Source organism: Carassius gibelio, chromosome A12 (assembly GCF_023724105.1).
Source record: "Carassius gibelio isolate Cgi1373 ecotype wild population from Czech Republic chromosome A12, carGib1.2-hapl.c, whole genome shotgun sequence".
Taxonomy (NCBI): domain Eukaryota; kingdom Metazoa; phylum Chordata; class Actinopteri; order Cypriniformes; family Cyprinidae; genus Carassius; species Carassius gibelio.
This window is the reverse complement of record NC_068382.1, coordinates 20,592,709-20,617,750: the sequence shown is the minus strand read 5'-3', so window position 1 is coordinate 20,617,750 and position 25,042 is coordinate 20,592,709. Positions and strand designations below refer to the sequence as shown.

At 35.8% G+C, this 25,042-nt stretch overlaps 1 protein-coding gene and 1 non-coding gene across 2 annotated transcripts in view; one reads left to right on the top strand and one right to left on the bottom strand.

The window, feature by feature from the left end:
* Positions 1–13,326: 13,326 nt before the first annotated feature.
* trnag-ccc (transfer RNA glycine (anticodon CCC)) lies at positions 13,327–13,397 on the bottom strand. The gene has a single exon. It is a non-coding gene; the product is annotated as a tRNA-Gly (tRNA).
* A 433-nt stretch (positions 13,398–13,830) lies between these two features.
* The window catches only part of LOC128025455 (protein unc-13 homolog D), a 13,893-nt gene continuing 2,681 nt past the window's right edge, over positions 13,831–25,042 (top strand). The window contains exons 1-30 of the mRNA XM_052611854.1: positions 13,831–13,948; positions 14,719–14,820; positions 15,598–15,642; positions 15,737–15,784; positions 15,927–15,983; positions 16,065–16,172; positions 16,295–16,354; positions 16,668–16,734; positions 16,889–17,066; positions 17,156–17,200; positions 17,306–17,377; positions 17,503–17,572; positions 17,753–17,857; positions 18,802–18,894; positions 19,083–19,183; positions 19,513–19,630; positions 20,357–20,478; positions 20,596–20,686; positions 20,909–20,965; positions 21,075–21,172; positions 21,479–21,530; positions 21,669–21,799; positions 22,230–22,350; positions 22,491–22,643; positions 22,714–22,809; positions 22,920–23,126; positions 24,273–24,347; positions 24,424–24,503; positions 24,594–24,699; positions 24,935–25,006. Coding sequence (XP_052467814.1) covers positions 14,758–14,820; positions 15,598–15,642; positions 15,737–15,784; positions 15,927–15,983; positions 16,065–16,172; positions 16,295–16,354; positions 16,668–16,734; positions 16,889–17,066; positions 17,156–17,200; positions 17,306–17,377; positions 17,503–17,572; positions 17,753–17,857; positions 18,802–18,894; positions 19,083–19,183; positions 19,513–19,630; positions 20,357–20,478; positions 20,596–20,686; positions 20,909–20,965; positions 21,075–21,172; positions 21,479–21,530; positions 21,669–21,799; positions 22,230–22,350; positions 22,491–22,643; positions 22,714–22,809; positions 22,920–23,126; positions 24,273–24,347; positions 24,424–24,503; positions 24,594–24,699; positions 24,935–25,006 — 2,691 coding nt within the window. The 5' untranslated portion in view covers positions 13,831–13,948; positions 14,719–14,757. The remainder of the gene's footprint in view (positions 13,949–14,718; positions 14,821–15,597; positions 15,643–15,736; positions 15,785–15,926; positions 15,984–16,064; positions 16,173–16,294; positions 16,355–16,667; positions 16,735–16,888; positions 17,067–17,155; positions 17,201–17,305; positions 17,378–17,502; positions 17,573–17,752; positions 17,858–18,801; positions 18,895–19,082; positions 19,184–19,512; positions 19,631–20,356; positions 20,479–20,595; positions 20,687–20,908; positions 20,966–21,074; positions 21,173–21,478; positions 21,531–21,668; positions 21,800–22,229; positions 22,351–22,490; positions 22,644–22,713; positions 22,810–22,919; positions 23,127–24,272; positions 24,348–24,423; positions 24,504–24,593; positions 24,700–24,934; positions 25,007–25,042) is intronic.

Below are 25,042 nucleotides of genomic sequence, written 5' to 3'. Positions count from 1 at the left end.
ATGTTTTATTTTGATTAATTTGATTAATTTATTTTGATTAATAATACTTATTTTATTTAAAGTAAATGTGTTGTGGTAATAATAATAAGATAATATCAAAGAAATACTGGATTTGAAAATCCAGATTGAAAGAAAATCCAGTCAATCATCATCAAAAAAAAAAAAAAAAATGTGCTCCAAAACATGTTGAGTTTTGTGTCCATATGGAAAGTTTAACTGCGTGGAAATTGTGGGGTTTTGACCATGCAAAATTGGTCAGTAAGTTTAGTTACTCTACTGAGATTTTCATTACTTGCAGGGTTCATTGGAATTTAAATGTAAAAAAATACTTATAATATGCAGCTATATTTTCCAAGATAAAGCTGCAAACCCATATATCTTATGTCACAGTTTTGGTTTGAAATGAAAGGCTTCGTTTTACTTTGGAAGCTGGTTTAAGTTGTCATCTTATTACTCTCACTCCTCCACAAACACTTGCCATTCAAAGCCAGCCAGACCAATCAGACCATCAAACCACTCTTTCAAAAAATGTGAGATGCAATCATCCCTCGATATGCATAAATCCCAAGATATCCACTCTGCTTGGATGAATTCTGATATGGAATACATTGTCCTGGGCATAAAATAGATTTTTGAAAAGATCATTTCTGACTTCTCCACATCAAACATGTAAGCGCATGAACCCCGACACATGTGGAAGTCTGACACATCTGACTTATCAAATCAGATTAGGTTACCGCTTCGGGGCACGTTTCTCAGGCTTCAACCACATGAGGCTCTTAGCAGAATTGTCAAGATCCAGGACCCCATTACCAGCCCATTCAGCAGATTGCAACTGCATGATATTCTTCGGCCACTGTCACTTTCCCCTCTATCACGTTCCACTGGCAAAACTCCACTATTTGCCTAGTTAACTTGTAGATACCATCTCTATCCATCTGGAAGTAAGTACTCAGATTTATGCCAAAGAGAGTTTTTGGTTAACACTTCAGCTAGCCATTTATATGCCGGCTGAACACGGCCAAGATGCTGAGGGATCCATTACTTTCCAATCTTGTGCAATTGTGGCCGCATAAACACTCCAAACAATGCTGTTTATATGAGCGCAAGGTGGCCAGCAATATTGTTTTATCTCTAGTTTTGTTTCTTGTTTTTTAAATCTCACTTCAGCCTCTTAATTAATTTCTGTGCAGCTGTTAACAGATGTTGTGAGGTGAAACCCTGAAATATGCTTCATTAGCATTGTTATAGGCAGCCGGGGAGAGTCCAATATAACAGGCACGTCCGAGAAATCTGACAGCCAAACAGATGAAGCCATGAAAACATTTGCTCAAAGCAAAGAAAATGTACGAAAAAGTCACTGGTGATTTGCCGGTCCTGAGATCGTTTTGACCACTTCATCGCTTCAAAACCAAGAAAAACAATGTTAAAAGAGATATGACTCTGTGAACAAGCTTTTAAACGCATCAAGGGAGAAAAATAGCGGTTTGTGTTTTTCAGAAATTTCTAAGTGAAAAAGAAGACTGTCAATCAAATGATGTGTTATTAAAACTTTACACTTTTAGAATCATCTTGAAGCTGTTTATCTGTCTAATCCATTGCATAGGATAAAATATTCATATTTTTATTCAAAAGAACGATTTTATTTATATTCATATTTACAGTATTATCATTGTTTTTAATACTAATATTTTATGTAGATATTTTTACTGACCACATCTGAAATTTAATTTTGGCCAATGAATACTGAAAAGTCAGATAATTTAATAAAGCAATAAGCCATTGGAGATCATAAAGAAATGATTGCACATCGAAAACAATACTGCTGTAATTATTTAATTTGTATTTATTTTTTATTTTTTTTACTATAACATTTATACAGCAGTTTGTGTGTGTGTGTGTGTGTGCAGACATTTGTATAGTAATTACATTTTCAATACATCACCTAAAGTTTATGGGTGGTAGAACATTGGGTTTAAACATACACATTGTTCAAGATGCTTTCGAAAAAAAAATATTAATAATACAAATAATTAAATACAATGATAATACAAATATTGGTAATGCCGTCACACAGAGCCAGTCTATCAATGCAGAACACAAGCACATAACAGAGACTGGAATATGTTTTGAACTGTTTTCGCTTGTCAGCAGTGTTGCATATTTCTCTCCCGATTCAGAAAGTATTACTTTTTCACCTTTTCACTGGACTGAATTTTCCCAAATCTGTTGTGATGAAAAAACAAACTCATCTATATCTGAGGGTAAATACGTTTTAAGCAAATTGTAATTTTTGGGTGAACTATTCCTTTAAAACCTGACTTTCTTTCTTCTGTGAAACACAAAATGAGAACTTTTCATAATGTACTGGTTATATTTTTTTACCTTGCAATTACCAGTGCATAAGTGCATATGATTTTTCCATTTGTACGTTGCTTTCAGTAAATGCCTGCTAAATATAAAAATGAAGTTTAAAAGGACAAAGATGTCTAATGTGCACAGCTAAAAACATGAATTCATGTTCCATCAAATGTGAACTCCCGCTTTCTCAAAGCTATAAATGAATGCCTTTTTGCCGCTCCAGAATGCAGAAAGTCCTTTCACGGACCATATTTAAATCAGAGAGGAGCCAACATAGCAACTGACCTCCAATTCTTTGGTTAGCACTAAGAAAATCAAAGCAACCTACATTCCACGTTTACCTTCCCACAGACTCCATTAAAAGCCTCGTCTTCGCATGACACAAACAGCCAAACTCACTGACATGAGTAACACACACACAGTGCAGAATGAAGTGGATCTGGATGTTCCCACATCAAAAGCGGCTGGTTAACAAGACTCCTCAGATGGTCAAAGATGAGTGGACTAAAACACATTTAATAGAAAGTCAAAAGAATAAGATGGCAGTGTGTGTTTTTAATTGCAGCTGTGCAGAGTTGCGTTGAAAGTCTGGTCGGCTCTGCAGTATGGACAACATGACAAATGCTGGTTTTTGTTGCGTGTGGGAACATCATTCTGGTTTTGGCCTGCTCTTAGGACAGTTTTTTTTTTTTTTTTTACAACAATGGAGACCAGTTTTCTGGATCACGAGATTGAAATGCTCATGAACATCCAACAGTCTCTTTAAATGATCCATCAAACCAGATCCCTCCCGTAAGGCTCAGTCTTAAAACATAGTCAAATGTTAATTGCTAATTTAAAGTAACTGACTGAGAGGAAAATATAATGGATGGAGAATAGATGACCTTATGTGGCCCATTTTCAGATGAAGCAATATGTTTTTCATCAGGGTTGTCGCTTGTATTGTCTGATCGGGATTTTACATCATGGATCCAAATCATATTTTACAGCTATTTTACAAATGAAACTATATTTTCTGATACTAAAAAAAAAATATTTTTTCTAAACAAATAAATATAAATATAAAATTAAATACGAATTTGTTACTGCTACTTTTATAACTACCCTGAAAACAATTGATGTACAATAACAAAACATTCAGAAAATGCTTTACAATTACACAGAAATGGGGATTAACTTTATATTTAAAAATTTGAAATAGAAAGACTGAAATAGTACTTCCTTGAAAAAGTACTCCAATAATCTTGGTTTTATTTACAACTTCGAACATTTTTTAACAAGGCAAAAAAAAAAAAAAAAATTTTAGCACATTTTAGTTTTATGTTTCTATAGCATGGCGGTAACAAGACCATATCTTTAATTCCCAGAAAATGCATGAACTTTAATGCAATGCCACTGTTTATATTGACCGTCCTGCTCTATCCTTTCCTATGCTGCTCATAAAACCCACATTCTTGAACGAAATAGAGGGTTTATTCAATGCCTATTATGTCATCCACAAAGCTGTACATCGGTAAGTTTTTATAAGACAGAATGTTTACATTTCTCACACAGCTGCCACGATCAGTTTCAATGTGTTTCATGTAGTCACTATTAGAGAATTTTCCAGAATTTCAGCAGACGTATCTTACAGCCTCAACACCTAACGTAGCTCAGAGCATGGTTTATTTTCACCCTCCCCATTGGAGGTGTCTATTACACATCTTTGGGCATGAATTGAAAACACCTGATGAACAGGGCAGATTGTTGCAGTGAAGGCTGTGAATGTCAGTAGTGTTTGTGACCAGGAAGATGACAAGCACAATACCCATCATGCCGTGTGTCAATGCCCAGCTCTTGGAGCTGTCGGCTCAGCGAACAGTTCCAAGGTTCATTTTCTCACACTTTAGCCCTAATAGTGGGTTTGTATGTCCAGCAGATTAGTCCTGGGAAAATAAAACCTAACCGCATGTTTCTATTCACAATATGAAAGCCAATGGATTTTTTTAAATGTTAAAACCGACTGCATTAAATATATTTATAAAAGTGTAGTAATGAAAAATGACTTATATGATTCTTTTTCTCCTCAAGTCACACAACTATAATGGACTTCATAGTGAGTGGCTGAGAGACTAAAAGCAGGAAAACCTCAGGAAGTTTCTTAAACTCAAGGCTCTTTTGAAACCCATACTAAGAAGAAAAAAATAATATTCTAAATTTTCCAATCTTGAAAAGAAGGTAAATTTACTAGACAAGTGAACATTCAATTTTTAGATTTGCATTTTTACTGAAAAACAATCAACTTATTTTTTTTTTTTTAAGTTTGATTGACAGATTTTTTTTAAATAAATTTTAAAGTAGTATTTTACGCTCATGAAGGCTGCATTTATTTGATCAGAAATACAGAAACCGCAGTAAGATTGTGAAATATTATTGCATTTTAAAATAACAGTTTTCTACTTTAATGTTTTTAAAGATTTTTTTTTTTTCTTATTATAAACAGCTTAACATATTAGTAGAAACGTACACTTTTTTCAGGATTCTTTGAAGATCAAAAGAGCATCATGAAATTGAACTATTTTGTAACATTATAAAATTGTCTTGTCACTTTTGATTAATTGAATGCATTCTTGCTGAATAAAACTATTTTTAAAAATGATTATCATTTTAGGGGCAAACACTTATAATTTCTGCTTATGCCCTAAAATGCTCCACAACTATGTTTTGGCTTACTTGAAACCATTCTGCTCATAATCAACAATACACTCTACTTGAAATGCAACACCTTTAAGTTTCTCTGATTAGTGGAGGCGACCACAAAAAGGGCTTTCAAACATCTGGTCCTGGTGTATAGGTCGTTTTCTAGATTGCAACAACATACAATAGAGCTCTTTTAATAACTTAATTCAAAACACAAATCATTCTCATGGTCCATTTTTGATGTGGCACTTGAGTTTATGTGAAAGGGATCGCTGGTGAACAGTGAAGTCAGTCAAAGAGAACAATGTGTGCCTGTGTGGAGAGGCCACTGAAGTTGTGACTTAAAATGAAACAGTGTCACATCAGGGGAGGGCGTCACAGACAGGGTAACCGCTTCTGAAAAATGAACAAGTTAACTGACATTTAGATTAAATGACGAAATCATTCATCAATGACTTCCTTGATCCAGCCAGACAATTAATAACTCAACATAATTGATCTTCTGAACCGTGAAACATATTTGAGTAATGGAAAGAAATGTAATTGACATCGCCATTACAGTGTGTTGAAGTTTCACTCAATGTTTATAGAAATCTATAATGAAATATGCATCCATTTTAAGCTTGTTCTTGAAGCTGATCATGCTATAATGGGGTTAAATTACTGATTTAGCCAGATCAAGCCAGATCTTACAGCCAGCAATCCCTCTTGTACCAGGTTAAATCCACTTTAAACTCACAGCTTGAATTTATATCTGATAGCCTGAGACAAAAGTGAGGCAATGTAACTCGCTCTCCAGATAACAATCACTAAAAGTAGCTAAAATGTTCAGATTTCAGTGCTTCAAATGTGTAAGCGTGTGAGAATGTGTTTGTGCATTTAAACTTATTTGTGCATCTTTCTAAATGACCTATCACATGCTGTTCTTCTGTGTCCTGTGACTAAGGAAGAGTAACATCTCTGGCGAGAATGCAGTAATGGCTAATTGCAGGATGAAGTTCTAGAGTCAGGCTCTTAGAACGTCTCTAATAGCACTCTTCATTAACTGTTCTGCTCAGTGACCGCTTTGTCTGTGTTATAGCGGACCTATCCCACTGATTACCATGACTTACAAAAACAGCCCTGCCAGTGTAACAGGGCAGAAAGTCAGGACAACCTCCCATTCTTAAGGGGATAAACCTCCAAATTTTTAAGTGATAAAACAAATTTGGCTTCGTACCAACACACATTGGGTATTTCTGAGCTAATTACTGACACTTTTATGTAGTCCTATAGGTATAATCACAACAATTCCCAAGAATAAAACATGCAGAATAACTAACTAATCAGTGAATGTAGGTACCCAGACTATTTAGAGAAATATTTTTAATGCAAAAAAATACTTGTGTCATTTAGTCACATTTTACACAAAAGAAGATTTTTTTTTTTATTTAATTTCTCAATTGTTCCTCTATCAGAACAATGAAATACAATACCTTTCATAAGTTTGAATTAAGTTTTTTTTTTTTTTGGAAATAAGTCTCTTATGCTCACCAAGGTTGCATTTATTTGATCAAAAAGTAAGTAAAAGGAAAAACGTTAATCCTGTAAATTATTATTATAATTTAAAATTGTAAAAATAAATATAAATGATTTATAATATGCTGATTTGAGGCTCAATACACATTTCTTATCATTATTTATGTTGAAAAACAAATTGGGATATTTAATTTCTTTTTGGAAACCGTGATGCATTTTTTAAGGATGTATAGGACTTTTTACAGTAACCTTTGATCAGTTCAATGCATTTTAATTACACTTTTGAATGACAATGTACATTGCAGGCAAATGGAGACTTTTGCTTAAGTCTTGTGCATCTCATATTTTTCCCCTGAGAAACAGACCCCAGTAACATCACACGTCTCCTTCAATAGTTTCATAAAAGTTCTCAAACTATGCTCAGATTTGCCAAGTTATCAACATCTGCTATGAAGTCAAGATTTCAATATCTGATTAAAAACTTCCAATCTGTAAGTCAACAACTGACCCGTTTGTACTGTATCTGTTTCTATTTGTTTTACAGGAATGCATAAAAACATCTGTGACAAACTTAGATAGTAACATAAAATATATTCAAGAGCTCACAGCCCAACAGACCATATAAATCATCTAAAATCAACTCCACACTGTGAGCAGGCATTTATTTGTCAACTAAACCTAAATTCATAGAAGCTGGGCATAAAACTATTACTGCAGCACTATTGGACTAAACGTTTGGTAAATAACTGAAAATGTCCTGAACACACAAATTCCAGAACACTTATCAAATAACCTGTAGCTTAGACTGACAGAAGAAGCCTGCTTGAATTAGACTGCCATTCATTTCTGCTTGGCTTTAAATGTCGGAAAATATAGTAAAGCTTGCTTATGGAAACCTTTCCTGTGTGAATTGGCTACTTGTTTGAGTTTGTCTCCCTTCATTGCCCCACTCTGATCAGGAAGTTTTACGCAGTTCACCTTTGACTTTCGCGTCTCCGTATTTATGACTTTGAAAACAGGCAAATTATAACAATCAGCACTTTCGACTCTACACGTCTGGGTCACTATGGTTGGCCAGGACTGAGAGCCTTTTAAAACTCCAAAGACTCCTTTGAGAATAAGACCAATAATATAATTTTCTTGAATAGGGTGCTTGTCTAAAACACATGTGTTGCTATATACAAATTTTGTCTGTATCGGCAGCTGCCATGAAATGTTTTACTTAATGTATTCTAATACTTTTTAAGATTTCAATTTAGGAAACAAATATGCAAATATTACATAAAGAAAACGTGACACTTTTTAGTTATACCCAAACAATCAGTAAAACAACCAAAGAATAACATTGTGTGTGTGTGTGTGTGTGTGTGTGTTTGTGTTTGTGTGTTTATAAGAAGAAAGAAACTCTTAAGTTTGGAACAACTTGTGGGTGAGTAAACGATGACAGAATTTACATTTTGGGGTGAACTACCCCTTTAAGAGGGAACTGGAATTCAGATGGTAGAATAATGTCAAGCAGTATGGTAGGGTTACTAAACAGACAGGGAGCTGACAAAGTAAACTGCCATATTTATGTGGAAATAATGACACACTGTTGCATGAGGCTGGTAAATAATTTCTAACAGGCCGCAGCAATGAGAGTTTTTTTCATTAGCAATGAGCAGATCAAGGGCGCCACCTACAGGTGATTCCTTACTTCCATTCAAGCACCAAACTCTAGGGGCTGTCATAAGTTGGAAACCTGAGCCCTGCAGGGAAGCATCACTGGAAACAGAGACTGACACTTGAAAATAACAATCTGTTGAGTCAAATAAATAATGGTACCACATCCACCAGCACGCCTCCACACCAGTCTGACCTAATCAAGGGCACTTTGAACAACTTAAAGTGACCAAAACCACACAATGTCTGCTATTGATAAAAGCCAATCAATCAGGTTAACTATATGAATGGGCTAGGAGGTAATTAGTCCAATAGGATAGCAGGGAATTACAGGCAATTGCCCACCCAAGTTCCGCTTACGTTTTTTGTCCTTATCAGCAAAGCTAACTGATCCAGCTTCCATCTCCCCTCTGCTTTTCTAGAAGCGAGACCTTAGTGAGAGTTCCCAGTTAGGTTGCTTCAGACAATCCATTGATCTTCAGATATTATTATTAATGCTGCAGCTTCCTCAGATACATTAAGGTTGTTTTTCAAAACCTAGTGAGCTGCCTGAGTAGGCAGCATTACATGGAATGGCATCACACAGACTCTGATAAACTAATAATAATTATATATATATATATATATATATATATATATATATATATATGTACAGACCAAAAGTTTGGAAACACCTTCTCATTCAAAGAGTTTTCTTTATTTTCATGACTATGAAAATTGTAAATTCACACTGTAGGCATCAAAACTATGAATTAAAACATGTGGAATTGTATATGAAATTATATACATAACAAACAAGTGTGAAACAACTGAAAATATGTCATATTGTAGGTTCTTCAAAGTAGCCACCTTTTGCTTTGATTACTGCTTTGCACACTCTTGGCATTCTCTTGATGAGCTTCAAGAGGTAGTCACCTGAAATGGTCTTCCAACAGTCTTGAAGGAGTTTCCCGAGAGATGCTTAGCACTTGTTGGCCCTTTTGCCTTCTGTCTGCGGTCCAGCTCACCCCTAAACCATCTCGATTGGGTTCAGGTCCGGTGACTGTGGAGGTCAGGTCATCTGCAGCACCCCATCACTCTCCTTCTTGGTCAAATAGCCTTTGATGCCTTCAGTGTGACTCTACAATTTTCATAGTCATGAAAATAAAGAAAACTCTTTGAATGAGAAGGTGTGTCCAAACTTTTGGTCTGTACGGTATATAAGACGTTAAAAGCAAGAATTAAGATAACACACTGCATCATAAGTGCATGACTATCTATCAATTCTATCAATTCTCCAGTCTTTATTTAAACTCTGTAAGAGCTTGATGAATTAGAATATTTTGCAAAAGCACTAGTATAAAAAAAAAGAGGCTGTAAAAGTGCTTTAGTGAGTAGAGGAGTTCACCAGTTCACTGTTAGCAGCTGCCTTCTTCAAGACACATTAAAGCTTAAAAAATAAATAAAAGTGCTTGATATTATTGATTTATTTGTGTTTTGCAAAATAAAACATGAACATACTGAGCTTATGTCCGGTCTTATTATCTCAGGCATTTATTCAAAAAACAATTGGAACGATGGAACTGGGAGTGCAAATGCTAACATTTTTCCAGGATTTAGAACTCTTTCTGCAGCACTTTTGCAATATAAATATAAATCAAAATTTGAATCAGATCTCTTGTGCACTTAGTGCTCATATAACACCCCAAATCATCCTCTTGTGAAGTTTATTTCTTAGAAGACAGCTGCCTACGCAGACAGCAAATGGAGCTCACTAGGTTTTGGAGTCTTATATTGAAAGAAAAGCTGTGACTTCCATGTTGCATTTAAGTGATGTCATCAGGTTTAGATAGAGTTACAACATAAAGCTCCTGACAGGATATTTAGTCAATGACTCAAGTATTTACTTCAGCCACTGGATATTTAGCCTCAGATTTCTCTCCATAGAAAATATTATTAGGAAATAAAGACAATATAGTTTTGACAAAGAAAACCAAACCATCTGTTTCTAGTGTGCTTTCTTTCACATCACATCCTGGTTGAGAATTACACACACTCTAGCTTTGCTTCTAAATATAATGGTGATTCATTTGTTGTGACTGAGGCTTGACGTTATGACACAAGCACTTCTGGATGGAGAACTAACACTGGAACGCAGTACGAATCGTTTCAAACTTTTCAAATAAATCTTAACTACATGTCAATCTTCTTGGCAGAAATGTTCTTACCAAAGAGACTTACAAAAAAAGCATGTTGTATTGCTGGCAGTACATATAAGCAGGCCCACACAGAATCTGCGGTCACAGAACTGTCCACATTTCAGCAGGATTGAAACCCCCATCATGAACTTCACTTCCTATGACCCCTGCATATTTGTTTATCTTATATTTTTGTCAAATGATAATGCATTTCATCTTCATCATCTCTGCCACCATTTGGTACCATGACACATGTGTGTGCATTCCTCTGCTTGTAAACAAGGCGCAGCACATGTGTGTTCTACACCAGAACGCTGGCTCCTGTGTCAGCAGCATCATATTTGGAGTCCTTTACCATATAATAAAAAGGGTATCTTCAATAGACACACCACTTATAAATATATTTATTTTAATAATGTATTGAATATCCAATCATATATGCAAAAAGGTCACTACTTACTCTTTTCTGAGCGTTCTTGTTTTAAGAGATTCATTTGAATGCCCTGGTGAGCTTCTTGAGGCAGGTCAGCTGACTCATATACAGAACATGCTTGGAGTAGAACATCCAGATCTGTGCGGTCAAATTTTGAACTGTAGGAGAACCGTGACTGAGAGATAATCAGCAAGATATAATTTAATAAAACAACCATTCTTCAGTGTATCTAATGAAAAATGATTGTACAATAATTGATATATATATATACTGTATTACAGAATATGAGTTCTGTTAAATAGTTTCCTATGTTTGAGAAGTGAGTGGTGAAAAATGTAATATATGGAACCACCACTCTCTTAAGATAACAGATGTAAATGCTGTGGTAAATCTTTGTTGAAAAGGCTCGTTTCAAGATCTGATGTTCATTTTGGCACCGTAATTTGATATAAATCATATAGGCTCATGCCATTTACTACAATATTTTTTGTAAATTTAAATACATTTATTATTATTCATGATCACTGCACATTTGGTGATCTCATGTGCTTTCTTACCAGCGCTGCTGAATTGTAAGAATTTGTTTCTCCCAAACAATCAGGATATGCACCAGATTTCCTTACATGTGCAAAAGAGAGTTGCCACATAAAGACAAGAACCCCAGCACATACCTGGACTTGATTCAGACTGGGCTCTTCCTAAACTATTCCCAAGATTCCAACATGCACGTTCCTTTCTGTTTTGTGTCCTGAGCTTCATCCATGCTCCATATAGAGTCCTTGGGTCTGCTGAGGTGGGCTCTTGACCTGGCATATGGGAAATCCTCGCCTGAGGTCACTTGTAAAACACTCTGCAGATCCTCCAGGATTTGAAAATCTCCTCTGGGGTGCTCCTTCAGCCTTTTTCATCCACTATGGTGCAGTGGTGTTAATATTATTACTATATATTAAATTGATACACACAATGTCCAAACTGTTAGAACTGTTATAAATGCATTTTCGCTACCTATCTCTCAGGTGGACCATTGACGCTCAATGGGCTAGTTGCATATCTCCGCCATCTTGGATTTCCATTGATTTTTTTTTTTTTTTTTTTTTTTTTTTACCTCGTCAGACGTGGGCTGCGAATTATCTTCGTAAGTATCCATTTCTCAATTGTGCACATACATCAGTTTGTTTCATCATTATTTTCACAAAATATTTGATTATTTTACACAGTAAAGTAATACATGACTAATTTTTATATATGTTTTATCTGATAATTAATGCAAAAGAATAACAATATGCATTTGAGTGGTTTGTGTTTGAAAGAAATCCTTGTGGACTGATTAACCTGACGCTGATTCGCATAATTAACAGAAGAATAAAGCAATCTCCGCATTGTATCTTGATGAATTTTCACACAGAGGTACGCAAAAATGTAGGGAGGATGTTTCCCCATGTCTTTGATATACCACTATCCGCTGTTAAATTTGAAAATCATTAATTATATATCTATCTAGCCAAGTTTCGTAGGTAAGTTCCCCTTACAGTAAATGCGAGCATCGCAAGACCGGAAGTAGGTATGCATGCACTCGCGTCGCTGAAGCTCTCCGGTGCCATCTTGTGCACCGAACCCATTATATGATTAGGAGTGTCACTGGAGCATAAGATAATTCTAACAGTTTGGACATTTCATGAATCAGAGGTAAAAAAAATATTTATATAAATACTGTTCAGTTTTTCGCACAGACTGATCGTTTGTGTATGTTTTTTTTTTTTTTTTTTTTTTTTATATATTATTATTATTATTATTTTTATTATTATTATTATTATTATTATTATTATTATTATTATTATTATTATTACATGTTTTAGCCGTGTTTCCAATCCACTTCCATTATAAGACTGATAGACTGCAACGGTTTGTGTTAAAGATCCTTGTGTTCTACATACATCACATTTTCATTTTTGGGACAAATAAGTGTTCATGGAAGAGCCAGTGTCTGTAAATAAAAGATCAACAATTAGGCAGCATATTTCGTCTGAAAAAAATCAGGTAAATCTTTTGAATCCCTTCACTAAAAAGATTTATTCATATTCGTTCAGAAATCAGCCAGGTGGTGAGTGATTCATTCAATCTTTGACTTGATCTTTCAATTGCTCGTTCACAGCCTGCGCTCGAATGGTACAACAGGCAGTCATTCTCACGCTTTAAATTAGTTCACAAATACAGAGGCTATTTAAATAGGCAACGTCTAAATCCAGTAAATTTCATGAGGAAAATACTTTATCAGAAAATGTCGCTGATGACGTAGACCGCGAATAAAATGAATGTAACCATAAATATATAACTTTATCAGAAAATTTGAACTGGCTTTAGTTTTCAGATGCGCACGACGTTGCGCTTTATTAGGAGACTTTTGATTATTGTAGGTGAGTCTGTGGACATCCAACATTAATCGCTATTAATTTATTTTTTGTAATATTTATTTCATGACCTTAACAAAGGAACTTCTGCGCCGCCCGGGAATCGAACCCGGGTCGCAAGAATGGGAATCTTGCATGATACCACTACACCAGCGGCGCGTGCTGCTGGAGGTTTAATGTGATGGATACGAACCTGATTCTTTCCCAGTGTGTTTACAATCATTTAGGAATATGATTTGCAGCACAACGAACAACATACCATATGGAGTTCAATACGGCTACAACAAACAGTATACAATATACTACTAATCTACCACACATCCAGGGTTGGATAATAAGCATTATAATACAGACTAAAGTAAACTGTTTTAGTCAAATATTTAAAATATTTTAAGATTTTAAACCTAAAGAAAATACATACATACATGTATAACGTACATACAAAACACACAGTAGTAACTGTGTGTTTTGCATGTTCGCATTTTTCTCAAAACCAGGAGTTCGTTATTATGACGACATGATGGTCAAATGTAGTTTATTTTTAAACATATTGCAGTCCTCTTGGAGGTTTACACCTCTAAATATAAAAGGTGTTTATTGGTATTTGTCATTTACAAATGCAATATTAAATGACATGTTGGCGGGACTTTCCAAACATTAGCATCACACTTTTTGCTGCAGGTCACAGACTCAGAAACCCAACTGGAACGGTAAGTTCTTTGCATGAAAAATGATGCTAAACAAAACAAAATTATGCATTTATGCCTCTGGACATAGTATAACATTGTTGCTTTTAGCGTAGAGAATACATATGACTGTCCTTGGTTTATTCTAACTCGGACAGTTTCTAGAAAAATTACTTTTAAGATTTGCATACTACATTCTACATACAGTCTACATTCTGTCGTCAATATCTTCAAATTAATGAGCACTGTAAAAGTTAATCTTTATTTTGAGATACATTGTCTCCTATTGATTCTTCCCAGCATAGAGTTTGGGAACTGTTAGATTCCACACTGCTTTGCGGTCTGAAGCTTTTTCTTCTCCTAATGCAAATCATTGGTGTTCTTCATTATTAAAAAGTATGTGCTGCAGCTACAGACGGGCAACATATCTCTATGTCAAACCATGGAAACTATAAGAGCAGAGCCCCCTGTTTGAAAAGAAGTGATCAAGACTGCACCTTGCTGGTGCCACTGAATGCATAAAGATAAAGAGTGGGTGGAATAGAGTTGTGCATTGTGAGAGAGGAAGGAAGATGGAGTTGCAGAACAACATGAGGAGTTGACGTGCTAGCATTTTCAGATGTATGAAGAAACAGTTAAAGTTGCAGGTCCGATCTTTAACAGGAAACGCCAACTTCCGCACCCTAAATGAAACACTGTGCACATAAACATGAGACGTCCGTGAAAACGGTTGACTATTTGATATAACTGCAGAAAAGCTGTGAGCATCTGTCACTCACGTTGCTTGTGTTTAGGAGAGCTGAATAACTGGTTGAGGAGTACAGCTGTAAAATATGGTACCAGTCCAAGATGCGGCATCCACACAAGGGGAAAACCTACTCCTTCCTCCTAAAGAGGTTAGTAGAATGCATTACTTTTTAAAACCCCTTTTCTTCTTTGGGTCAAAAGAGTGTTTTATAACTTGCCTAATATGTTGCATTAGTTGAGGGTAGGTGATGTGACATGTCAAGCAGTGTCCTGCAGTAGCATACTGAAACTATTTTTATAACTCTTTTAAAATTAATTTCAGTTTAGTGACCTCATATTCACTGAGCAACAACATTTGTGCTTTTAAAAAAATAATAATTTGACACACCGCAGCACTTTTTTAAAAAGTTATATTAAATGCAAAAAAAAAAAAAAAGAAAAGAAAAGAAAACAGAAGAAATTAAAATGGTGACCAGTTACATAAATATAAACTTTGTATGCTAAATTCTTGATGTTGAAACAGTTTCTGTTACATGGGTTGCTTTGACATTTTATTTATTAAATATTATTACATAGTTTTCAGTAAAAACAAGGCACACTAGCAACATGCTAAACCCATGATGGTGGGTCACTATGATGAATTTCCTTACTGCTAATAATAAGGAAGTGATGCAGTGAAGATAAGGCATAAGTGTTTATGTGATTTTATTTTATAAAAGATTCCAATTCTGCTGGATGTTTTATAGCAATAAAAATAGGAATATCAGGAATTATATTAGACAACATTATGTGTCTATGAAGTTTTGTGTCTGGATACATCAACAAAGCTATTTGCATTTAGTTTCTATATGATTGTTAACAGTCTGACTATTGCAGATGATACATTTCTAGTTAATTATCTTTGTTTCATATGTTTATATCTATAGACCAACTTTGAGAGGACAGGGTCGAGTCGGCTCCGACAGAGGCAGGTACTGTATAAATATTTATGCTTTCTTTCTTTCTAAATTTCCGCAGTTCTCTGTGAATTTCAGATTTTAATTGAAAGTCTTCTTTCTCTCGCAGTCCTCACCTGCACGGAGAATGGGCATGACCAGAAAAGTGAACAGAAAGGTAAGGGATTATTCATTCAAAAAAAAAATGTTGAAGAGATTTTAAAACTCTGTTGATGCTAGTTCTGTTCTTTTTTTTAAAGAAGTACAATGTATTATGTTAACAAATGATTATATTTGCTACAATATACTTAAACTATCAGGATTGCAACAACTCTGAGAACACAGAGGAGAGTGAAAAGAGACATAAAGAGAATGAGGTAATTCTTCATCAGAGACTGAGAACTTCACATATTTTCCTGTGAGCTTTGTGGAATAATGACTTATTATTTTCCCCGCAGCTCAAACTGCTATACAAGGAGCTTCTGTACACAATCACTCATCTTTTAGGAAAAACTCACACAAAAGAGCAATACAGTGCCAAGCAGTTACAAGACTATATCAAAGAGGTAACACACCTTTTTTTCTTTGGATTTGTTTGTAGTCAAATATTTTACAGTATGGTTGTTATTCATTATATAGTTGCATTTCGTTTGTAATTTTTTAATTATTATTATTCATTCTCTTACAGGCATTTTCCATAACAGAAGATGAGCATAAAACCATAAGTGAAAAAGTCAAGAGCATGCAGGTAAGAATTTCACATTAAAAAAAAAAGATATAATCTCCTGTGTAATATAATCCACATTATATGTAATCTATAAGGCATACAATACAGTCAGTTAGTCATTATTGAAAAATACACCCAGACAGGGTGATCAAGACCGCTTATGTGTTCTCATGTATACGGAAAAGCACTTGTAAACTTCACAAGACTGCAAGATCGCAAGAAAAGCTTACCGCCTATACCACATGTAAAAAGCAGGTTTATTTTAGTCTGTACTTCATTACATTCATTATGTTGTTATTTACTGAAATGCATGTGTAAATTTCTCCATGACTAGACTCCGATCTACAGCCTCATGGTTACAGTGAAACAAGCCAAAGGAATTCTGGGGAAGGACATTAGTGGTATGACTTTATCTGCTGTCTTTTGCCAGTGGGTTGTTAATTTTACAGAATAGTGAAAAGACAAACATATCTATTCCTGCAGAATGGATGTTCAGGATTTGAACATAAATACTATCCAGACAACCTCTACGTGTATCTGCGTATTTGATTACAGGATTCAGTGATCCGTACTGCCTGCTGTCGATCCTTAGTGAAAACAAGGAGTCTCGTGGTGGTGGATCATCCAATAAACCTCAGAAAGCAGTAGTTCGGGGTTCAGCTAAAGGACATGTGTTGCAGACAACCATAAAGAAACAGACACTCAACCCCGTCTGGGACGAGGCCTTCAAACTGTGATTATTCATTTCTTCTATAGAAACGAAGTTGTTCTAATGACTTGTTGACTGATGGTTTTGTCTCAACGCTTGTTTCCTATTTAAAGGGAATTTGAAGACATCTCAAATGCCAGTTTCCACATTGAGATGTGGTGCGTGAAAAGAACTTGCTTTTTACTAAGAAATACCGATTGTACTGCACTGTGTATTTTACATTATCTGTTAACTCTAATCACCTCGATCATGCCTATTTTAAGGGACAAAGATGAAGAGGTGTCACTAGTGAAAAAATTTGATGAGTTTCGCACAAACTTCCATGGACTTAGGAGGTTTGAAACATTTCATGCAAACTGTTAAATAAAGAATTATTTTGCAGTCAAAATATTTTAAATGATTCTTATAAATGGAGCTGGCTTTTAAATGTAACGTTGAGTGTTCAACTGTCTCTTCGCAGGATGATAAAAGATGCTAAAAAAGAAAAAGGCCAGGATGATTTCCTGGGGAATATTGTTCTGAAGCTGAAGGTATTTTGCATAACTTTAGACAATGCTCGTCAATTCCAGTTACCTGATCTTACTTCAGACATATGAGGTTTTATGCAATGTTTAAAGGAATATTATAATATAATATAAACGACAAAGATATCCCAATCTCTTATATTTCTGTTGCATGTGCTTTATGTACTGTGTGTGTGTTGTGGGCAGGAGCTGCATTGCACAGAGGACACATGGTATATCCTGGAGCCCCGAACAGAGACATACCCAGACAGGGGACAGTGTCACCTTCAGCTTAAATTCATTCATAAAGAGGTGAACGCTTTTATTTTCCTCTTTTAATCAGCAAGCTATCAAGTTTTTCAGTAGTTAAAAATTGTGGTTTTTGTTTGGTTAACTCGTAAAGATCACAAAGGGATTTTCCACTGTGTTGCAAGTACTTCTTTTCTGTATTTTTTGTTTTGTTTTTGTTTAAAAGAAATGTATTTTTTTTTTTGTGAAGTGCAACTGTGTGAATGACCAGAGCACGTGCAATTATTATCTTGTAATTTTTGAAACCGAGCCTAAATACTTCTGCATTAGAAGGTGTGAATTAATTGTCATGAACTAAAACTAAAACAATGTAAACATTTCTAATTGAAATAAAGATGAAAAATATAAGTATTAGATGAAAAAAAAAATTGTTGAAGCACTTAAATCTGAAAAAATAAAAAAGAACTAATTCTACATCTGAAACTAATAAAATCTAAAAGGTAACATTTAAGAAAAGAAAAATTTATACAAATGACAAAAGCACATAAAATTCCAAAACTATACTGATGTAAAGTAAGTGAAATGCCTCGTTGTGATATATAATCTGTAAAAACAAGCATCTGTTTGGACACAGACCAAACCAGAGATGAACACTGCAAACTGACTATTATACTTTTAGCATACTTTAGCTCATTTATGACTGAATGACAGATCCATAGCTAACATTTAAGGTAACACTTTAGTATAGGGTCCAATTCACACTAATAACTAGTTGCTTATTAGCATGTCTACTATTAACATATTGGCTGTTTATTAGTGCTTATAAAGTACATATAATGCATGACATCCATAATCCTACCCAATACCCTAAACTTAACAACTACCTTATAAACTATTAATAAGCAGCAAATAAGGAGTTAATTGAGTCATAGTTAATGGTTAGTTAATAGTGAGAATTGGACGCTAAAATAAAGTGTGACCACATTTAATTTATTCCTTTATTACAGAGAGATGACACCCTGAGTGCTGGACGGAGTCCTTATGTGAATTACTGTGGCATCCTGCAGCAGCTTGTTCAAGACCATGTCTCCAAACAACAGGTGCACATTTAAAAGAGAATTTATGAAAGCTTCTCTAAAAATCATGAAATATCTTAAATGACCGATGGTTGCGTAAGCACCAACATCACTTCCTTCTGCACAATACCCTTTATATACCGTAAAGTTTTTCTTTTCACAGCACAGTCACACTCTCTGTTTTTCAATGCCACTCTCCTCTCACCCCTCAGGACAGTACTCCGTGGAAGGGAGAGTTGTGCGGGGAGGGGTTAGCCCTGCTCGAGCACTACGCCAGCCAGAATGACATTTCACCTTTTCTCCAAGACTTGGCGTAAGAATATACCATCAAACTTATATATATATATATATATATATATATATATATATATATATATATATATATATATATATATATATATATATATATATATATATATATATATATATATATAAAAAACTGATCTGAAAGCAAGCCTGATTAAATGAACACAGCTGCCAAGACAGTGTTGATTTGTGCCTTTCATGAACATTTTTTAACTCCATTCCCAGTACAGTGAGCTCAGCGGTGTCAGCATGCTGTTTAGATGAATTGAATGGAGTAAATTCTGATGAATTTTAATCTCTCTTGCATATGTGTGGGCTGTTTGTGGTGCTACATAGGAAGTGGGTGGCCTACAGCGAACTTTACCAAAGTCTGGAGGTGGACTCTACTGTGCTTTTCCAGCAGCTGACCAGTATAGAGTACCACTGGGATCAACAGGAACTCCCCTACCTACAGGTTGGTGATTCTTGTGTGGTATTTTGCCCCTGAGACTTGAAAGCTGTAACCCACAACCACAGAATTAGAAAGTATTTTCTACACTGCATCATGGGGAGGGGTGTTGCAACAGTGTCACATGATGTTTTAGCAGTTTATCACATAAATCATCAGTGTTACAGGCTGATATCAAGTCTTATAATCATGCTGTGGTAAAGTTGAGTTGTTTTTGCTGTCACAAGAAAGCAGCTAAAAATTTCATGTGATAAACATTTTTATTCTAGTCATTTTTGTCTTCTATGTACTTTATGTATGTGATTTACTGTCACCTTCGATCAATTTAAAGGGGTAGTTCACCCAAAAATGAAAATACACTTACTCAAGTTTTTTTTTTCTTTTTTTTTTTCTCCTGTTAAACACAACATTTGGAAGAATATTCATTACCAAACAGTTGTGGGTAGACATTGATTTCCATTTTTAAAAAGTAAATGATGACATAATTTTCATAGTTGGTTGAACGATCCCATTAATGGATCCTTGCTGAATTAAAGTATTGATTCTTTAAAGAATAAAATAAAACCAGATCCGCATATTAGAGTGATTTTTAATGGATTATGTGACACTGAGGACTGAAGTAGTGACTGATAAATATGCTGCCAGGCTTTTTAGGGGATTATTTACACTTTAAAATATGTTAAAATTGAAAACATGTTTAAAAACATATAAAACATGTTTGCATGGCCACAGAAACAGGAGCTAGGTGAATCTCTAAATGGGTTTCTGCAGTATGGGCTCTGCTTAGTGTCTAAATTCAGGGACATCTATCCTCCAACCCCTAAAACAACACCACAGCTACAAACTCTGCTCAGGTAACACACACAGAAATGAAAACATATGTTAAGAATCATTCATTTGTGTGTGTCTGTCTATATATATATAGTTTATATGCTAAAATCTCATAAAGTATATTTATGTGTTGTGTGTAGGGTTCTTGTTCAGATTTGTAAGACCCGAGCATTTCAGAAGCTCAGTCCTGCTCAGTTTGACTTACAAGCTGAGGTCATTGATGCTGTTGTTGTGAGTAACAAAATCTTATTTAAGTATATAGAAAAAAGTAAATATAGTATATAGGTTAAGTATGTAGAACTATATCGATGTTATATACTGTACATCACAATAAAACACTCTTTTAAAAATGTTTTTCTGTGTATTTGAGAACAAACAGGCTAGTTTTTGGGCTTTGCATGCGTGACTTAATTGATATATTTAGTCACCTAAAGCATGTCCCATTTCTCCCAGAATGGCACAGAAGAGTGGTTTAACAGCAAAAAAGGTTTATATCAACCCGTGGCCAAGGTGAGAAACCATGCAGATTATTGACAATGATTCTACATGCATATAAAACATATATTATTCCAGTAAGTTTAGGTGTTAGTTGAGGTTCTTTATAAGTGCTCTCTGACAGGATCCGTTGGAGTCCATCAGTGCTCTCTATCGGTTGATTGGAGAAGTACAAGAAGACATTAGACTCAGTAAAGATGTCTGGAATAAGGTGTTTCTCAGGTAACTGTAAAATTGTTAAATGCAACCAACGCATATATAATAGCATCATATGTCTTAGCTTAATTTCTGTTTTAATTTAGTCCGCTAATTAATTTTTATAACATTTTTGAATTTCTTTTGGATTTTGGAGCTGAATACATGTGCTGCTCATTGAATATAGAGAAGGCCTAATCAGAACAATTCTTGAACTTGTTTCTTTGCCATTTTTTTTGCTATTGAAATTATCGGACAGTTAAATTGATAGCCATTCTTGTCCATCCCTCACATCACTGACTGATAAAATGCTCTCTCTCCCTCTGTTTCCAGTGCTGTGCAGTTGGATGTTTTCAGTGTGGTTTACCGAAAACTGGACTCTCTGGTGAGAATCAAGAAACATGCTTAAAAAAAATATTATTGTGCATTTTTTCTCTGAGTTTTTTTCCATGGTCAGTAGATCATTGGTTGACCCTTATTTGTGTGTGTGTGTGTGTGTGTGTGTGTGTGTGTGTGTAAACAGCTAGCTGAAGAGTTACAAGCTACCCTCTCTAAGTTGGAGAATCAAATGGATCAGCCACTGGCAAACGGTCTGTTTCCTGTGTATCTTACCTTGCAAGCCATCCACAAAGACAAAGCCTTCTTACAAAAAAGGTCAGTCTTACAATCAGCTGCAACAATCTGAGTTGTTACATATATTAAAGGTTATTTTGTGCTGTACTCAGAATCTGTTAAAATCTCTGACTTCCTTAGCATCCAGGATGGTTCGCTCAAAAAAATGTACATTTACTATATTTATATATATGGTGAACTATTCCTTTATTCCTTTCTTCAGTGGAACACAAAATAAGCTATTTTGAAGAATGTTGGCAACTAGACAATCTTGGGTCCCACTGACGTCCATGGTATGGACAAAAACATACTATGGAAGTCAGTTGTACCTGAAATTGTTTGGTTGCAAACAACATTCTTCAAAATATCATCTTTTGTTTTCCAAGAACGAAAGTCATACGGGAACAACATGAGAAGGAGTAAATGATGACAGAATTTTTGAGTGGACTATCCATTTAAACATCTTTTTCAGGGGGAAGTTACTGCAGCTCACAAGTTTCCATGAGGACTTCAGAGAGGCTCTTCCATTCTGGTTAAATAAAGCCTTTAGCACCACAGTGGAGAGGGTGGAAAAGGCTGTGAAAGTGGATCAGGTAAGACACTGTCGACACTTGGTTGTCATTGTTCTTGCGAATTTCCATGAAGTAAAAATGAAAATGGCTTATTAGATTGCACATTGCCTTAAAGCAGAAGGGAAATACACACACTCACACTCTCTTTCTATCTTCTCTAGTTGCAGCCGCTGCAGACCGGAGGAGTTCCCATCAAGCACAGCTCTTCTGCAGTGGATATTGCAGCATGTTTGCATCCTGTTGCTCAGCTCTGGGAACAGTTGAGCTGGCCTGACCCAGAGGAGGCCTTCATGCTAATGGTCAAACTCACAGAGGTACGCAAACACACACTTATTTTAGCACTTAAGTGAATTGTGACGTATAAATTTGCATCGTTTGTTACAGGATGTGTGCAAGATCGCATCAACGTACTGTAAGATGCTGAAGACTCGAGTGAAGGAGCTCTCTGTAGACGCAGATCGAGAAAGAGCTATAAAAATGGTGCGCTGTTCATGATGTGGAACTGTATGTGGTGTGCTGTCTTTAACTCTGAATTGTGTTTGATCATCTGCATGTTTTACAGTAACCCCTCATGGTTTATGTATATTTAGCTGTGCGTGGTGGTGAACGATATGGAGCATCTGCACACTGTTTTGATAAGTCTACCACAGCAGCTACGCTGGGCGGGGCTTCGGGAGCGCACGCGACACGTGATTGGAGATTCTCAGTTCCAGAACACACTTCCATCACAGCTGCAACGCACACAGTCTACCCTGAACCAAGAGATCCGCTCTGCAGTTGAAACACTAGGGAAGAAGGTACCATATCTGCAATTACATCATCGGTTAAAGATTCCATTGGAGTCGTAATATATCGCTATTGAGAGTAGGTGTCTCTAAACTGCCATAAGTGACGTGACATTCAGGCAAGTATGGTGACCCATACTCAGAATTTGTGCTCTGCATTTAACCCATCCAACGCACGCACGGAGCAGTGGGCGGCCAATTTATGCTGCGGCGCCAAGGGAGCAGTTGGGGGTTCTTGCTCAAGGGCCCCTAAGTCATGGTATTGCCAGCCAGAGATTCGAACCCACAACCCTAGGGTTAGTAGTAATACTCTAACCACTGGGCCAAGACTCCCTCTCAAAATATATAAGCTATAAGGTTCTCAAAAGTATGATGGAAATAACATGCTTCAAAATGCTATAAATCAAGCCTCATCAGAAAGATTCTCAGAAATGTTTCATGACATGAATACGGTTGCTTTTTTGATGAACAGAGAAACAGGTAGTGTTATAACTTCTCTCTTAAACACATAAGCTCTTCCTGAGATGGTGCAATAGGCACTTTCGCAACAACCAGAACACACATTTTACCATGTCTCTTGGGTAACACTTCATTTTGACAGTCTACTTTAGACATTCTGCTAACTGAAAGTAACTCTGCAACTACTAATAGTCATTGAAGTATTAGTAGATATTCTACTGACTATATGGAACTTTGAAAATACTTCAACTTATTCTACTAACTGTAAACCTAACAGTCTACTAATACTCTGAGTGTTAGTTGATATGTAAAGTAGTTGCCAATTAATTAGAGTTGACTTGTGGTTGCAAAGTTACTTATAGTTAGTAGAAGATCTAAAGTGGACTGAAATTTCACAAGTTCACCTGCCCATTCAGGCCTGCCAGAGGAGCTTGGCTTGCTGTCCATGAAGGAGGTTGGGTTTGAGCTAAGAAACCCCTGCCCCCCTCCCAATGATGGTACAGTGAGGAGGACAAAGAAGGACATAGAGGAGGAGAAGGGAAGGTGGAGGGATGCCAGAAGAACAGTCGCTGGAACAGAGCAATGTCCGATGCTTATATACAGTCGTTGTGATGATTGACAGGACTCGATGATTAAGCTCCTCCCAAAACTGCATCGGAAACTTCAAAAAATGTAATTGTTTCTTGTGTCTCTTTTTAGTTAAACAAAGACATTGAGACACATGTTCGCAACATGACTTCACGTCAAAGGCTTCCTTCCAGAACTACGGAGGATGTAAGGGATATGACTTTTATCAGCTTGAGGCATGAAATTACATTTTTTCTAAACCACTTGTATGTCTTATCACCAGGCCGTGACTCCTTTGATGAAATACCTTGAGAAAGAACTGCAGTATATGAATGAGAATTTGGTTCAGGAGAATTTTAATAGGTATCTTAACCTTTTTTCAGTCTGACTTTATCTGTACATTTTTGTTGTTTTCACTGTAGCCTCTGTGATATCTTTAATTGTCTCTTTCAGTCTTCTTACTCCGTTGTGGATGAACTCGGTTAAGATTCTGCATCAGATGTCTCAGCAGGAGGACAATAACATGGTTTACTTTCAGAGATTACTGTACGCTCTGCAGGTTAGTGTTTCAGCCGAATGCTAAGTATAATACGTTAGCATGTAACTGCTCTTATACTGTTTGTGCTAGAGACACAAATGAGACCTCAGATTGTGTGGTTTGACTCTAAACTGTCAGATTTAAAATTTTCCACCTAGGACCACATATTGACACATTAAAAACACTCATAACACCTTAGCGATCAGCTTGCATTTTATATTTTCTTCAGAAATGTACTATGTTTGTTCTCTGGCAGTGCTTAGAACAGTGTTTTCATGCTGAAGGGAATGGACTTTCTCTTGAAACACTACATACAGAGGAATATAAGGTCAGTGTTATTCTTTTGTGCCCTTCATGTGCTGTT